Below are 15339 nucleotides of genomic sequence, written 5' to 3'. Positions count from 1 at the left end.
ACATTTAATATTTAATACAATTTTATTACAAGATATTAACACAATAAAGACATCCATTAGACTTTGAGGTTGTTCCGGTCATGATACGTCAGGTATGGATCGTTGACAAACCAGTTCCTCCTTTTCCAGAAGGATGTAGTCATTTTGTCCAGCAGTCTGCTCTGGGTCTTATTACAGAAGACCTGCTCCCTCAGGCGTCGCCGTCTGGCAGGAACCTTCCTCCACAGCTTCTTCTTGTACCCAGCCTACACATCAGCAAAATCATACTTTCAACAAGAATTTCAAATATGATTCAGCCCTGACAATTGGGTTCTCTTGCTCAAAGATCTTGTGAGATGAATTTGTCGCAAGATTGTACACACATGGTCTTGTGAGAGTTAGGTTTGGATCGGACAAAACAAAAGGGTAAAAATAAAAGCAATGACAAACCAAGAGTTCAAATAGTATAGCAAGTTCCTACTAAAAACAAGAACATAACATAAATAAAGTAGCTCACAATATACTGTCAGTGTAGAATATAGTAATCAGGTGTGTGGATGTGTTGTATTCTTTACACTGCACCTGGAGCAACATCACTACGGCTACATCTAGTTCTGTACAACAGGCACATGCATAGAAATGTAATAACCAAATAAACTTGATATTTGTACCTTGCGTCTGAGCCAAAGGCCACAGTGCAACCTCATGAACCTGTCCGTGACGGACTTGCATGTTTTCCTCTTCCCCTTCTTCACACTGTAGTACGTGAGCCCTCTGCTCGGTGGAGACAGGCTGGGAGCAAGAGGAGACGCACTGGAAACACAAATACAGCACAATATTAGACAAGTGCACTTGGACAGAGCGACCTGATGATCAGTGTTGAGCCTTCACCGTTGGAGGATGCTGGTCCGCGGTGTGAGGCTGAGTGGAGCCCACAGAGCTGCGCTTTGCCTGGGTAGGACAAAGCTACAAAGCCGCGGAGGACGGACAACACTGGACAAGTGACAGACTTGAGCCGTCCGACTGCCCAGAGAAACTGCGATCGGCCGAAGCAGACCTGTCAAACCCAAGGACAATATGACAACACAGGGCAGAAGTGAGAGGCATGCAGAAACCGGGGAGACGACTGTCTCCAACAATCAATAACGCTAAGCCTGGACTCAGTTTAGAATCATAAGAAAAAGCTAAGTCATTCAATATTGGATAAAAAGGGAGTTATGTACTAACCGCACGCTCTTCTTGCAAAGGCCGCAGCCATGTTTTCAACAAGCGAATGTACGGAAGCCCGTAGGACCAGGAAAGCAGCTCGTTAGTGCCATCTAGCGGCTTCTTTTCAAACAGCCACTGTCATAATAAGCCTATCGTGTGGTTTATTTGAGAACTAAAGCTCATCTGTTTTATGTGAGAATGAAGAGTGAACTGTCCTAATGTAGTCTTTGTGAATGTTCTTGTCCTGGTTTAGTTTCTGGTTTAGTCCCAAATGTACAGTGTACAAATAGTAATGAATAAGGACTTGAAGGTGCACTGACGTTGACGTTATGGTTGGGAGGAATACATTTTGTTTTTTGATAATCAAATCTAGGCTTCGAACTGCACTGAATTAGTGAGAAGACAAAAAAACAGTGAGTGCATCTGTAATTTGTGATAAAGATTCTCATAACTCATAAATGCAGGACAAATGGTGAAACAAAAAACTGTTTTAATTGTATGCCGTGTTTTCACACTATATTATAACACATTCTTTAAGTATTCTAATATTCAGAATACAGTTTTTAATTACAGCAAGAAACACAATACGATATAAAATACATTTTAATGCAGACATTCAGTATTTTAACTTAATAGATTTTCAAAGTATTCTTCTCATCACTGATGATGGCCCATTACTTGTTTGTCTCCATAGATATTTTAGCTTCGCAGGTGGTGCCAACAGACCAATTCTTGTTTTTCAAGATATTTTTCAAGGCAATAAAAACACATGTAATTAAATACATGTAAAATAGATCACTTTGATGGCATAGAGTGGTACATTCCTGGTAAAGCCATAACATCTAGGCTATATAAAGTCAAGCAGGTAGCTGCTGCAGCATAAGCCAGAATAGTTTGTTACAACAAGCCTAACAGGTCAAATATAGCATTCTAAAGTCAGAACAAGCAGCCTACAATACAGCCTCTGTTTCACTCTCTGTTCCTGGACATGCTGTAATATGTTTATCTCCAGCGTTTTGCTTTGTTAGTCACTGTTGGTCCTTGTTGACATAAAAATTAAGTGTGCACACAAGTTAATATCCATTTAGGAATGCAGGTGAAAATATCAATATTAAAGCTAAGCTGTTAAAACGTGTGTGAAACTGATGTGCCAATATTTAATTCAGAGTTTGGTATTTGTTTTGTTTTGTATAATAATATTTTTTTTTTGTTAAAACTTAAAAAAATATGAGAAAATGAACACAATTACAATATTTCAGAATTTAAATACAAAATTCACACAACCAAAAATGCTCTACACATAGCTTGAATAAAATAAACAGGGCCGACTCATAAGTCAAATAAATCAATTACCTCAAAGAAAAGTGCTTTTTGAATAGAGAATGTTTACACCAACATACCTCAAATAATCCAATAACCTTTACAAAGTGGTTCTGTGTAGAACAGTGTCATGCCTACAATGGACTCATGTGTCTTTCTGAATTAAATCAAACACTGGTAAAAAGGTAGGTCACCACAAGTTCATTAAGAAAAGTGAGAATGACAAGTTTAGTCCATAACGCGGATGTCACCAGCCCGCATACACAGGCTCAGCGTCACAGGGGATGCCATAGTATCGGCCCTGGGGACGCTCTTTACCCAGCAGAGGGGCCCTTGCCACTGACAACTCCCCATCTGTGTCTCTGCGCCGGCGGAGCAGCATGAGGATGATGAAGAGTAGGCCCACTGCAACAGGAGAAAACATTTGATATCAATGATAGAGACAGATGTTTTTACAGTGTATATTGTTTAAAAAAAAAAAAACACAAAACACCACAAAAAACATTATGGCACAAAAACAGTAAATAATTCAAACATCATTATTGCACTTGCCTCCTCCTCCAACCACAAGCAGAGCTATAGTGACAGGGGCCAGTTCACACGTGTCCCCTGCTTTTCGGAAGAAGGTCTCCATGCAGTAGCCAGGGGCCAGACTGCCCTGAGGACAGAAGGCATCGCTGGGGCACTGGATGGGATTCACATCCGGACTCTGAAGAACAAAAATGAGTGACATGTTGCAAAAAAGTGTGTAAGACGTGAGCGTGTGTAAAACTTACTGGGCAGTAGTGATTCTCTGGACAGATCTCACACTGCTCCTGACCCCAGAAGATTTGGTAAGAGCCACTGTTGCAGATTTGGCACATGGTCTGGTGAGCTGGCTTGTGCATGCCTGTGCAGAGCAGAGCCCTGTCCTGACTCCTCTGTGATGACAGTGATGCTGAAGGAGTTTAACGGACTTACCTGGTCGACAGGGCGTACAGTCTGTGGCACCTTTCTGCAGAGCTTCTCGACCGGCAGGACATATTTGGCACTTGGAGCAACCAGATGAGCTGAACAGCAGAACACCATGAAATATCATTATTACAAATAGCTCTAAATCAAATTGACCATGAAGTCTTTTCACACTAAGTACCACCTAAGAAAATATTTGGCCTTTCAAATAGATTTCAAACAGGACTATTCTAAGTCTAGTTCTGGGGTAAAGCAGATCTAAAATACAACAACACAACTGCTATACTAGTTCTAAACAAGGACTAACCCAAGGACAAATGTTGAATAAATAGATTCTAAATTCAGCAATTATTTGAATCGCAGAGGAATCCTCATACTATTTGAAGAAGCATGTGTACCACAAGTCACAGTCTGAGAACCACTGGTTAAGATCATCAAGACTTTCAAGAATATTTCATTATATAAAATGTGATCAGAATTACACAACCCAATTAAAAATAAAGCATAATAACACAACATGGATTTAAAATAAAGTTAAAAAAAAAGACATTCAGACTGATTTCAAGTATTATTCTTGACATCTTAAAGCACGTTTATTCTAAATATGTTAACATGTTTTAATGACCAAGCTGCACAGACAGGCTATATACAATTCACTAAAACATATAATAACCCAAACCCTATCAACATATTTAAGATTTTACAATGAAGTTTGGTGAAGTTTATACAATTGTGCTTATTTTAAACAATATTTTTATTCACAAATTGCAACACGACTGACGTAAACTATGATAAATATTTACCACAGGGACTGCCCCAATAAATAAAATAATAATTACAAAACATGAAAACATGTCATATTGTAGAAAAAATGCACTTATATCATCTGGACTGTGTTTTTAGAAAAACAAAACGTTTCAAATCTCATCCACGAGTCATTCTCTGGGAGCGGTAGACGCCCGGGACGTTCTGATGTTAATCAGGTACTCAGTGAGGAGGGAGCGAAAGTCAGGTTACAATAGGACGTAGATAGCCCATTACAGGGCTGTTGGAACACAAAGAAGAGCAGTATCATGTGAAACCAAAAACTCCCTTTATCAGGACGTCCTGCCCAGTGGGCGGGGCTTACACAGAGTATGAAAACCTGAGTTCCCAGACTCAACTTGCAGATTGAGAATGACTCTTGGATGAGAGTCAAAACGTTCAGAGGATACAACTGATTTTTTTCTACAATGTAAAACTCCTGGACAAATGAGGGATGACGCCGACTTGTTTCTAAGAACCTGTCATATGCTTGGTTTATTTCAAAATATTGTTTTGGAGAAGCTGTGACACAGATTTCTTGCAAAACATTGTTGTCCAAATGTGGCTGAATATGTATTTATTAATCATAACAGTCTATATAAAGTAATTTTTTGGGTGAATAACAACTGCAGTGTAATGAGACAGAAGCATGTGATGCCTGATGCAGTGGTTACATAAGTACTTTTCGAAACAAATATTTGGACTGCAGTAACCAGGAAGAAGAGCAACATCATCTTATCTTATCCTTTTTAAGCTTACTTGCAAAAAGTTCCCAGTGAACATGGTGAACATAATGTGGAACTTTGCAGAGACGAGAATGAACCTGAGGACAAAGAGCTTTTAGCAAACAATCAGAGCCAAAACATCATCAGGTTAAATCAAATGGCCAACCTGGTGAGCAGCTGATGCAGCTATCTGCTCCGGTGATGTTGTTGAAGGACCCTAAAGGACAGGCGTGACACAGCGGGCTCCCTGTGAAACTGTGAGAGGTGGAATACATTTTAGTCTAATGCTAACTAATATTACATATATATATTTACATATAAGTAAATACTTAGTGTAGAAGCCACGAGCGCAGGGCAAACACTGCTGCTGTCCTGTCAGAGGCTGATAGGAGCCCAAAGGGCACTGTAGACATGCTCCAGGAAATAGACAGAGCCCAGGTTCAGTACAGCAGGCACACAGCAGAGTGTCTGAAACATGACAAAAACACAGACTGGATAAGAACACACATGGCACTGTAGGTTACTATGGTAGTGCTAAAGAAGGCATAAATCAGGACCTGTTCAATTCAGAAAGACTTCACTTTAGTTTAGTAGTTTGGCCCCTTGTGCCCTCGGGTCTTGACTAAACCACGTGTAAGAAGTGGAAAAGAGACTCACTGTTGTCATACTGCGATCCCGGGGGACACGGCTCACATGTGGATGTGTTGAAGGCAGAGCACCCTGGAGTGGTGCTGATGGGTGTGCCTGGGGTGCTGCTCAGGAGGACCATGGGGGTGGTGGGAGCGCTCACATCACTGGGTGTGGTGTCAGTGAGGGCAGGGGTCAGAGTGGTCTGACTCAGCACTAGGCCTGAAATACAAGCAATATTTTCAACAATTTACAAACGCCACAAACTGCTTCGCTGGTTGGGCATGTGTGGCTTATTTATGTCATTGTCACTGTTGAACTGAATGCATCCCACACTCAACACTTCACGTGCTTTCGTTTGATCATTGGTGTGTGCGGACAGGTTTTTGTCTCATTATGGGTACTGCCTCACTTATGGGGACCAACATCAGGTCCTGTCAAGTAAATACTTTATTTGTAGATCACAAACTCAATTTTGTGGCCAGCTACGTGTTAAAATAGGTTACGGTTTAGATTAGGCAAGTGGTGACTGTAGTTAATGTGAAGATTAATTATAGGAAGTGTGTGTGTGTGTGTGTCATGTCTGCAAGCAAACAAACAAACAAACAAACAAACAGCAATTACCGATAATTGAAAACTCTTACAATGTTTAACTGCTGAAAATAAAAAGCAGATGTTGACGGACATTGCAATCGTCTAGTACAAATGGATCTGAACATTGTCTTATCCTAAACGTGTACAGTATCACTAAGCAGTAAACACAGCCAAATATCCAGGATTACCAGGGCTTCCCACCTCGACACAGAGGCTCAACATAAGTCTCCTTTACCCCCAATACCCTAAAATTCAGAACAACCCACAACAAAAACAACTCCATCATGAAATCTTCAGATGGCTTTAAAATGTATGCAGCAAAGAGTTATGACCTTTATGGCAAATATAGGTCAACTGGACTGCCGTTTTCTTTTGCTTTATCGACAAAGACTGGATTAAAAACTGGATTACGGTCTGAAGAAGATCCCTGGTACTGCACTGTATTTGCCCCAGCAACTTTGAAGGATGGGTCAAATGCAAAGTGCAAATGTCCCCAATGAAGTATATATTGCCTATTCTATGACTAAAACTAACCAGAAACGGGTTAAAAACAACAATAAACAACAACTACTACACATACATACATACATACATACATACATACATACATACATACATACATACATACATACATACATACATATATACACACATACCATTAACAACAATAATGTAAACAAACTTTCAACCAATATTAAGCCTTAGGAGACGTGTGATTAATGCAGTATCTCTCACTATTGCCCTGTCCCTGGCTGAACACAGAGGATGTGCAGAGAAGCAGAGAAGAATTAAAAGTCACACAGGTCCTGAGTGCCAATCAGGACAGGACCAAACTTTTCCTCTTTTTTTCCTTGTTCTTGTCCAGGAGCGTGACCCAACACCGCCACACAGAGTCCATATTGTGGCTCTTGTAATCACATTATCCCTGTGCTCGTGAATATGAGCCTCCTCATGCAATACAATTATAAAGATCAGGTCATGTGGTTCCTGTGGCTCTGTCTCTGGGCGAATCCAAAAGTTGCTTTGCAGCTGTTATAGAACGATTTTTCCAATAAGAAACCAATATTTCATTTAGATTTCTACAAAGAACCACATCTGCACAGATTGACAGGGCTTCTCACAAGTTTTATTTATAAAATGTTACGATATGTGTACAGAATTATACTTATGACTCGACAGGACTTTGAAATAGTTTGTTCCTTACCGAGCAGAGACGCGGCGAAAAGCGCAGGCAGAGGTCCTGGGTCTCGCATCCCGCTGAGATTATCGAGCACTGCCTCCAAACAACGAGCCGCTGCAGCTTCTCATCCCGGACAACGGCTCAAGCCTCCTGGAGAGCCGCCTGCTCCTGCTCACACTGAGATCTGGATCTGTCCCTCATCACAGTCATATGACAAATATGCATCATGTGATTCTGCTTTAGAGGAAAAAAGGGGGAACGGACCAAGACAACTGGCCAATAGGGGGCACCACTGGCTCCTGCTGGTTTTCAATGGAGTCAAAAATGTTCTTACAAAATGAAAATCTAAGGCTAGAAATAATCAATTTCCCTCAGGATTAAGAGGCTTCTATCACACTTGGGCAGCAGTTTCTAAAACGAGAACATTTGACATGAAAAGCACATTCAGCTGTGTGTCCTGTGGCATCCCTCGCAAAAAAGCTACATTTAGTGAACTGAACAAAGTTAAAAAAAATTGCTGTCAGCAATGTAAAAAAACACTTTCCTCAAAGCTAACTTAAATATAATGGATGTGCTTGACTTACAATCATCCTCATATGAAACACTTAATTCAATGACATTAGTAATACAACAGAACAAAAAAGATAAACAAATTGATTTCCCCTACTTCGTGTATTATAATTGTGAAAGCCATTATTTGCATTCTATTGGTGATTTCTGGAAAAGCAGACAAACCAAAAAAATCGTGGTTCACATTATCGTCTTGATTCATTGTTTGAACTGAACAATTTTATTTGTCACCAAATAAGTATTTTCACATTATATATCTGTACTAATACAGCACAAACCAATGGAAACTGCCCTTTGTTTGTTAACAAGGCCCTTATTGGTATTATGCCTGATTATATAACATGTATGCTGAACATCAGATCAGGAAGAACTCATGACATGTTTGTTTTCCCACCGTATCAACACAGAACTGAGGGAAAAAGGCTTTGAGGTACTTTGCTCCATATCAATGGAACAAAACACACACTTGTGCCATTTTGTGAAATCAATGCACTTGCACAAGATTACAAGATTATCTACAAAGACAATGCTCGTTTGCCTGATTTCATTACATATTGTATGTGATATTGTATTTAAAAGTATTGCATGTTTTATTGATGGTTTATATATATATATATAGCTATACAGATATAGAGATAGATAAAAAATAAATACAAAATAAAAATAATAATTAAAGCCGCGGTAGATAATGTTGTTGTTGTTGTTGTTGTTGTTTTATGGCGGTTGGCATCCAATTGTTGCATTACCGCCAGACTTTATACCTCAGACTTTTCGTAGTCCGTAAAAGTACGCGGTAGATGATGGCTCTCGCCAACAGCGCAACCGCCTTCCTGCGATTGCCCCGACACTGCATTCTCTTAGACGTTATTCTTTAAACTTTATTCTTTAGGCTTTATTCTTTACACTTTATTCTTTAAACCCCCTCCTCCCTGTACCTCCGTCACCTAGCAACAGAGACTCGCCGCTAATGCTGATGCTAATGCTAAAAGGAAACGTTCCATCAAAATAAAAGAAGACGAGGAAGTGAAGGCATTAATTGTGCCTCTGCTGGCCAATAGTGAATTTACACAATATCTACAATGCACTTTTTTCATGGCGTCTCGAGGAGAATATAAACCATGAGTTTCAAACAAATCAGACAATGTTGAGTTTTTCACACAATGGGTAGGGAGTAAATTTATTACATGGGTATTAATTATTTCCAATCAGACCATAAAAACACAATAGTGCGTGAAATATGAGCTTCGTAGATCAATTCCAATAGGCGTGACTTGTCCTTGAAAAAACAGGAAATTAAGCCTTTTTTGACCGTGAGGAATATATATTTTTTTACATTTCAACGTCTTTAGATGCAAAAAGTGTTGTTTTGAGCTCAATCGGACAAAAAACCTAGGACAAGTACGATGTTGAAAAAAAAAAGTTAAACGTGGCGGTGCCACTTTGATTTAACATGGCTGACTTCCTGTTTATCATAGAGCGATGCTGCCAGGTGTGTTTTACTCGTCAAAGGTCAGAGGTCAAAGGTAGCTCTATCACTGTCCCAAGTTGCATGTGCCTAGGCCAAAGATGAAGCAGTTCATGTTTTTTCTTTTTTGAACTAGTCGGCACTGTTGCGACGGGCGTTCTCACAACCTCCATTTTATTGGAGTTCGGGCCGAGCCGATCGCGTCTATGTCCCCATGTGACCTATGTCCCCATGTGACCTATGTCCCCATGTGACCTATGTCCCCATGTGTGACATTCATCAATGTTCAGGGGGTCAAAATGCCCGAGTTGTGGCAAAATGACCATGAATAATAATAATAAGAAGAAGAAGAAGAAACCAGGCAATAACAAAGACTTGTCGCATTCCATGGAATGGCTCGAGCCAATAAAATAGTAGTGGTGGCCATGATTAAACATATTAAAGACATAAACAAATCACAATTAAGACTCCTGTTAATGTCTAGTTATAATCACATGATTTAGGGTTTAGCAAATTAACCCATAAGCTCTTAAAAAACATTTTAAAAAACATATTAGTTTTATTAGCTTTCATCATAAATTATCCAGGTTTAAACCTGGTGTAAGAACTTAGGACCAGGACCAAACCAGCACAAATCCAAGTCTAAAACTAGCATAAACTCCCGACTAAACCCGATTGTCTCCATAGAGTCCAGCAGAGAGTAGCACTGTCACATCAGAGAAAGCTTCTGTATTTGATGGGCTAAAGTCTGCTCCAGTTCCCCCCAGTCCCTCTGCTCACGGTCCCTCTGCTCACAGCTCCTCTGCTGAAGAACAAAGGCACAAAGTGTGTGGTCACTTTCAACATTTCATTGAGCTGTAAACGTGATCATAACAGAGTGAATGATTTATAAGTCTTGTTTAAATGTACAAATAACTTACACTGCGTAATGACCCTCCAGTGTGAGATGGCCCCCTACAGCTGCTGTCCCTGTGTCTCAGAGAGTTACGTTCCTGCTTCTTCTCCTCCAGCCTCTTCTGCAGAGCCAGGACGGACTCATCTACTCTCACCATTTGTGGACAGCCCGGCTGCTGCTTAGTCTGCTCCTTCCTACCAAAACCACATGACAGAAACAACATAAAACATTGAGGTTTTGTAGGTTAATTTACAGATTATTTCTTTAGCATGGTGCCATGTAAGAGCGACACACTACAAATCTCTCTCACAGTTCTTAGCTTTAGCTCTAGTTTGTTGTCTCCTAATCTCTCCACTGTGCAATTAAAAAGGGGCATTGAGGAGTTTATTATTTTAGATGTTTTAAAGATATGGTTTTTCCAAAGAAACACTCATTAATTAAAATGTTTAATGGAAGTCGGTGTAATCACTCATTCGTCCAGTAGTGGTCCATCATAGGAAATCCTCTGGCAGTAAGTCAAATGAACATTATCTTAAAGGAGGTCTGAGGCTATTGTATTAGTAAACCAGAAGACATTGTGCAAGGTACCAATGCTTACAGACACATTAAGATAAAGACTGAACTTGTAACACAACACAATTATGTTCATAAACCTAATATAACACTACTAGCTTCACAAGTTCACACGTTGTGAGAGGCAGTTGCTGACCTGCTGGCTGTGGTCTGTCTGAGTGCTTTGTTGTGGAGGTGGATGGTGTCCAGCTTGTGTTGGAGCATTTGTTTTCTCCTGTGCCTCTGCTGGTGGATGTTCTGTTGTCGCTGTAGCCTCTGGACAAGCTGGGCCTCCTTCAGAAGAGCCAGTCGCTCCCTGAGCTCACGCAGAGACATCTCTACCAGCAGCTCATGGCCCCCAGTCTGAGGAACAGGCGCATACAAATATACAAACTACACAACACACTAAAGTGCTCACCATCACTTCCTGCTTACCTCTTTGTCATCAAAACTGCAACTTCTGGTGCTAGAAGTAGATTCAATAGCGTGAATCTGACGGATGATTTCACATTTTCTGATAATTTCTGCCTGGGCCTCTGCCAGTGCTCTCCTTAGATGTTCTTGGCTCTCTTTGGAAACCTCTCTCACTGAAAAAAAAAGCAGCATGACACTGCAGGTTTGATTCAGACATATGCAGGATATTTACCATCATTAAAGAATGGATATTTTTGCATGTCCATGTTCACCTAGCTATAATTGTTTTGTATTTCTAATTGTTCTTACAAAGACCTACCAATCTTCTTCTTCAATGCATGCAACTTTTCTGTGGCAGCTCTGGCGTTCTTGTGACCATCTGACACTTGTTGTACCAACTCTCTCATCTCCTTTTCCTCCTGCAGCCTCTTGACAGCGTATCTGCGCATCAACTCTGCTGCCTTGAAAGAAAAAGAAAAACACATGTTGGTGTGAACTGTCAGAGCAGTTTCAGTATTTCTCTGGAATCTCCTGAAACAGTCAATACTTAGTCACCTCTTCTTTCTTGACCTGTGCAGCTGCATGGTTCTGAGCCATAAGACGGGAGCGGGCCATGGCGGCCTCCTCATGACTTATGCGGCCTTCTAGACGTCTGCATTCCACTTTAGCCAACTGTTCTTGCAAGTCCTTCTCACGCATTTCATTTTGCCACTGCAGGAAAGCAGACGGTTCCTGTGCCCCTTCCACAAGACTCTCCATTCTGATCAAAAACACACATGGACCATGAAAGCCAAGAAGAGGGAGAAATCTGGTGCATAGTAGTACTCTAGTACCTCTGAAACTCCTGCTTTAGCTGACGATCAACCAGCGCCCCCTGTCTCAGGATAGCTGCACTATTCAGCCTAATATGCCAGTTGGACTAAGAAAGACAAACATGACAAGCAATAGCACAGGTAAACCAGTAAAAGATGAGAAATACAACTATCTAACAGTCATTTTGAAAATTAAATTCGTACAAAATTGGCAGATGTACATCTTTGAAATAAATAGAAACCAGTTAGGATGATGCAATTATTCTTCTGGATTCAAGTAATTCGATCCACATATTCATTTTTGTCCATATAACACACTAAGATGTATATACATATATGGACTCACTTGCTTTGTTGTGGAGGGAAGTTGTGTAGACTGGAAAGAGTTAAACCTTAGTTTAGACTGGATGCTTTCCTCTATCTTAAACACCACATTCTGTGAACCAAAATTGTGGAAAACGTTAGAAAAAGATTCTCAGATTGTGCCTGAAAGTAGCCTCAAAAAACATGTTTTTTTTTGCGTTTTCCATCTCCTAAAACAATTTATGTCTGTGTCAATCAACATCACTGGTAGTGTATGACAGTTTGAAGCAGCTTTGACTCTCACACAAACCAACTGGAGCATCTTATTATTCACAGACAAACTGACATACACCTGAGGCATCAAAGTTTGAGTCCCTCTTGTGTTATTTTGACACACCTTAGCTGAGGGGGCAAACATTTGAAATGCATCCACAAAGAACCCGGCCTGTTTACCCAGGCACAAGCAAAACAGATAGGATTAGGTCAGTGAACCCAAAACAGATGGTGGTTTGGTGGGAAGCCATATGGAAAGGTCCATATGCTGCACATATCAATGTACAATAAGAGTACATTCAAAACATTGAAAATAGGCCAATTGGGGGCATTTTGGGCAAATAGTGGTAGTCTAATATGAGTATGCAATACCCCATTAATGATCACTTAACAATATTGTGATTAATTATACCCACTTAAAGTATTTCTTTCAGTGTTTATTTCACTTGCACACGTGCACATTCTTGTCATGCTGTTGTCATGACTTTGATCAAATCACTTTATTCTTTACATATAACAAAAAAAATCAGACAAACCTCAAAAATAAAACCAATGTTTTAGCTTTTACCTCATAGTGTTTGGACTTGTGTGACTCCAATGGTTTGTCATGATTGGCCTTGTACAGCTGTCTCTGTTACAGGAAACACATACAAACAAGACAAATGTCACAGCATGTAATCATCTTCCATCTCATTTTCTGTGAGCGCTCACGGCGACCCATAAAACATCAAGTAAACGGCCATGTGATTGTGAATGGAATATTTTAAGAAATATTGTTTTTGAAACACACCTCAGTCTTTTGTTGTTGTTTTTGTTTGACATCTGCAATAATTTGCATTTCTTTTGGAGCCTTGTAGGCCGTTCTGGGCACCTACAGAACATTCTGTGTTAGTCTGAGGAGATAATGACAAGCGAGGCGCAGGGGGTGAGACTGACCGGTCGCTGTTTCTCCAGCTCGGGGATGATCTCAGGGACAATGACGGCTCTGGGCTTTGGTCTGGTCAGAGCAAACTCCTGAGGTTCTGTGGTTTTAGCTGGAGCTTTCCTCAGCTGACTCCCACATGAAGCTTTCACTGACAGCTGCTCCAGGACAGCAATGATCTCAGGACGCCACCTAACAGGAGAATGTGTGATGACCATAAATAACCATGAAAATTGAACTTATGATTCTCCCAATACATTCACACTCTGAACTAAATATGCTTGAGATGGAAAGAAAATAATGACCATAAACAATGATGACTTTACATTTCTTTTGAAGAAAAATACTGTATGTAAAACCAAAGGCTTCTTCACAACCTGAGAGTAGGCTCTATCCACTGTTTCTGGACATGTTCAGCGTCATAAATGCCCATCCACTTCTCCTGGACCACTGTGGTGAGGTTTGACAAGAAGAAAAGCAAGAACTGCAAACATAGAGTTAGACAAATATGTGTTTCCTCTCTCTTTTGTCGTGAGTTGTTAATGACTTACTTTCTGTACTTTGTTAACACCAAGGGATTTGAGAATGCTGCCAAAACACTTAAGTCCCAGTTGATCCAAGAAACGTGTGGTGAGATAACAGACAACTAAACAATATAAACATTTAATTTAGAGCACAAAGAAAACTTAACATTGGGGGGAAAGTGAGTTATAGATCTACCTAGATACATGGTGAGGTCACTTTTGGGCACGCTTTCAGCACTTCTGTAGAAAAGGTTGACAACAACATCAAGGAGTTGTTTCTGCTCAATACACCCAGAGACAGTGTGGAGGATGAAGCTCTTATGCTGGGGGTCCAGGCTCTGCAGAGAAACACACAAACATTTAGGTTTGGCACGTGTAACCTTTGTATTACCAGGGCAGGACCCATTGAGATCTCTTTTTTATTATATATATTTTTTTAATCAAGTAAAACCCCCTAAGTGAGACCAGTCCACCCAACCTCAAGTCCGATTGAAGGGAGTTCCAAGAAAAATGATGGGAAAAAGTGCTCAAGGTACCGATAAGCCATAAATATCTCGTGACCATGTCATAGTGACCTTCTGCTCTCTGCACAAGGGCGCAGGGGTCGCAGGTGGGCGCACAATGTAGAGCGTACGACCACAAATTAGTTTGTTGATTAAAATCATCCAGAGCATGAACTTTCAAGTAGTTTCCCAAAGAGCGACCGCCAAAACCCAGTGACGGCACAAAACAGTTCACAGTGATGGACGAGCCAGCCACAATACAAACCTTATGTTTATGGATTGCAGAGAAGTATGATAAAACTCTGCACCAACCTGCAGATCCTTAGAGATGTCCTCTACAAAGTCGTCCGGACACTGCCTGCTCGCACTGAACTCGTGCAGGAGCCTGATGGCGTCCCGCACCAGCGGCTCATAGTTCACACACATGGGATCCATATGTTTCCAACACGAAGAAAACAGTTGCGCGATGTCAAGAATCTCTGTATGTCACGGCCTAATTATAATAAACTCATTTGATGTATTGGACCAAACGACATAATTCAGCTGTGATCAGGTTAGTTAACACAAATCGACTGTTAACGTTGCTTGGCAACCAAATATCGCAAACAGTCAACCCAGTCCACATGTTTGCCTTTCCGGTAAAAAACAAACAAACACACACTACAAAATGTTATAATACATAGTTATATAAATATCTACAGAAAATCAAGATTTGTT

At 40.5% G+C, this 15339-nt stretch overlaps 3 protein-coding genes across 3 annotated transcripts in view; all 3 read right to left on the bottom strand.

Moving 5' to 3' along the window:
• Positions 1 to 7: 7 nt before the first annotated feature.
• Positions 8 to 15339, bottom strand: part of mrpl35 (mitochondrial ribosomal protein L35) — a 108990-nt gene continuing 93658 nt past the window's right edge. Inside the window, exons 2-5 of the mRNA XM_072458358.1 lie at positions 1207 to 1242; positions 871 to 1036; positions 651 to 792; positions 8 to 245 (exon numbers count right to left, since the gene is read on the bottom strand). Of these exons, the coding sequence (XP_072314459.1) occupies positions 57 to 245; positions 651 to 792; positions 871 to 1036; positions 1207 to 1237 (528 nt within the window). The 5' untranslated portion in view covers positions 1238 to 1242 and the 3' untranslated portion in view covers positions 8 to 56. The remainder of the gene's footprint in view (positions 246 to 650; positions 793 to 870; positions 1037 to 1206; positions 1243 to 15339) is intronic.
• Positions 3021 to 7551, bottom strand: LOC140370493 (uncharacterized). Its single transcript, XM_072457658.1, has 8 exons — positions 7414 to 7551; positions 5646 to 5837; positions 5318 to 5456; positions 5155 to 5243; positions 5023 to 5086; positions 3469 to 3557; positions 3285 to 3397; positions 3021 to 3217 (listed from the first exon to the last, which is right to left on the bottom strand). The coding sequence occupies exons 1-8, from the start codon at positions 7460 to 7462 to the stop codon at positions 3038 to 3040; spliced, it is 915 nt and encodes a 304-aa protein (XP_072313759.1). The 5' UTR covers positions 7463 to 7551; the 3' UTR covers positions 3021 to 3037.
• Positions 10053 to 15051, bottom strand: cfap99 (cilia and flagella associated protein 99). Its single transcript, XM_072458183.1, has 15 exons — positions 14935 to 15051; positions 14316 to 14457; positions 14147 to 14241; positions 13973 to 14079; positions 13610 to 13787; positions 13464 to 13544; positions 13242 to 13304; positions 12444 to 12533; positions 12119 to 12204; positions 11841 to 12045; positions 11605 to 11746; positions 11307 to 11458; positions 11029 to 11234; positions 10345 to 10513; positions 10053 to 10226 (listed from the first exon to the last, which is right to left on the bottom strand). The coding sequence occupies exons 1-15, from the start codon at positions 15046 to 15048 to the stop codon at positions 10134 to 10136; spliced, it is 1923 nt and encodes a 640-aa protein (XP_072314284.1). The 5' UTR covers positions 15049 to 15051; the 3' UTR covers positions 10053 to 10133.

The sequence above is a fragment of the Eucyclogobius newberryi genome, unplaced genomic scaffold, assembly GCF_026437365.1.
Source record: "Eucyclogobius newberryi isolate DKJ021-1_F unplaced genomic scaffold, fEucNew1.0.hap1 SCAF_21, whole genome shotgun sequence".
Lineage (NCBI taxonomy): Eukaryota > Metazoa > Chordata > Actinopteri > Gobiiformes > Gobiidae > Eucyclogobius > Eucyclogobius newberryi.
Note: the sequence above shows the minus strand (reverse complement) of the source record. Positions and strands in the feature narration are given on the sequence as shown.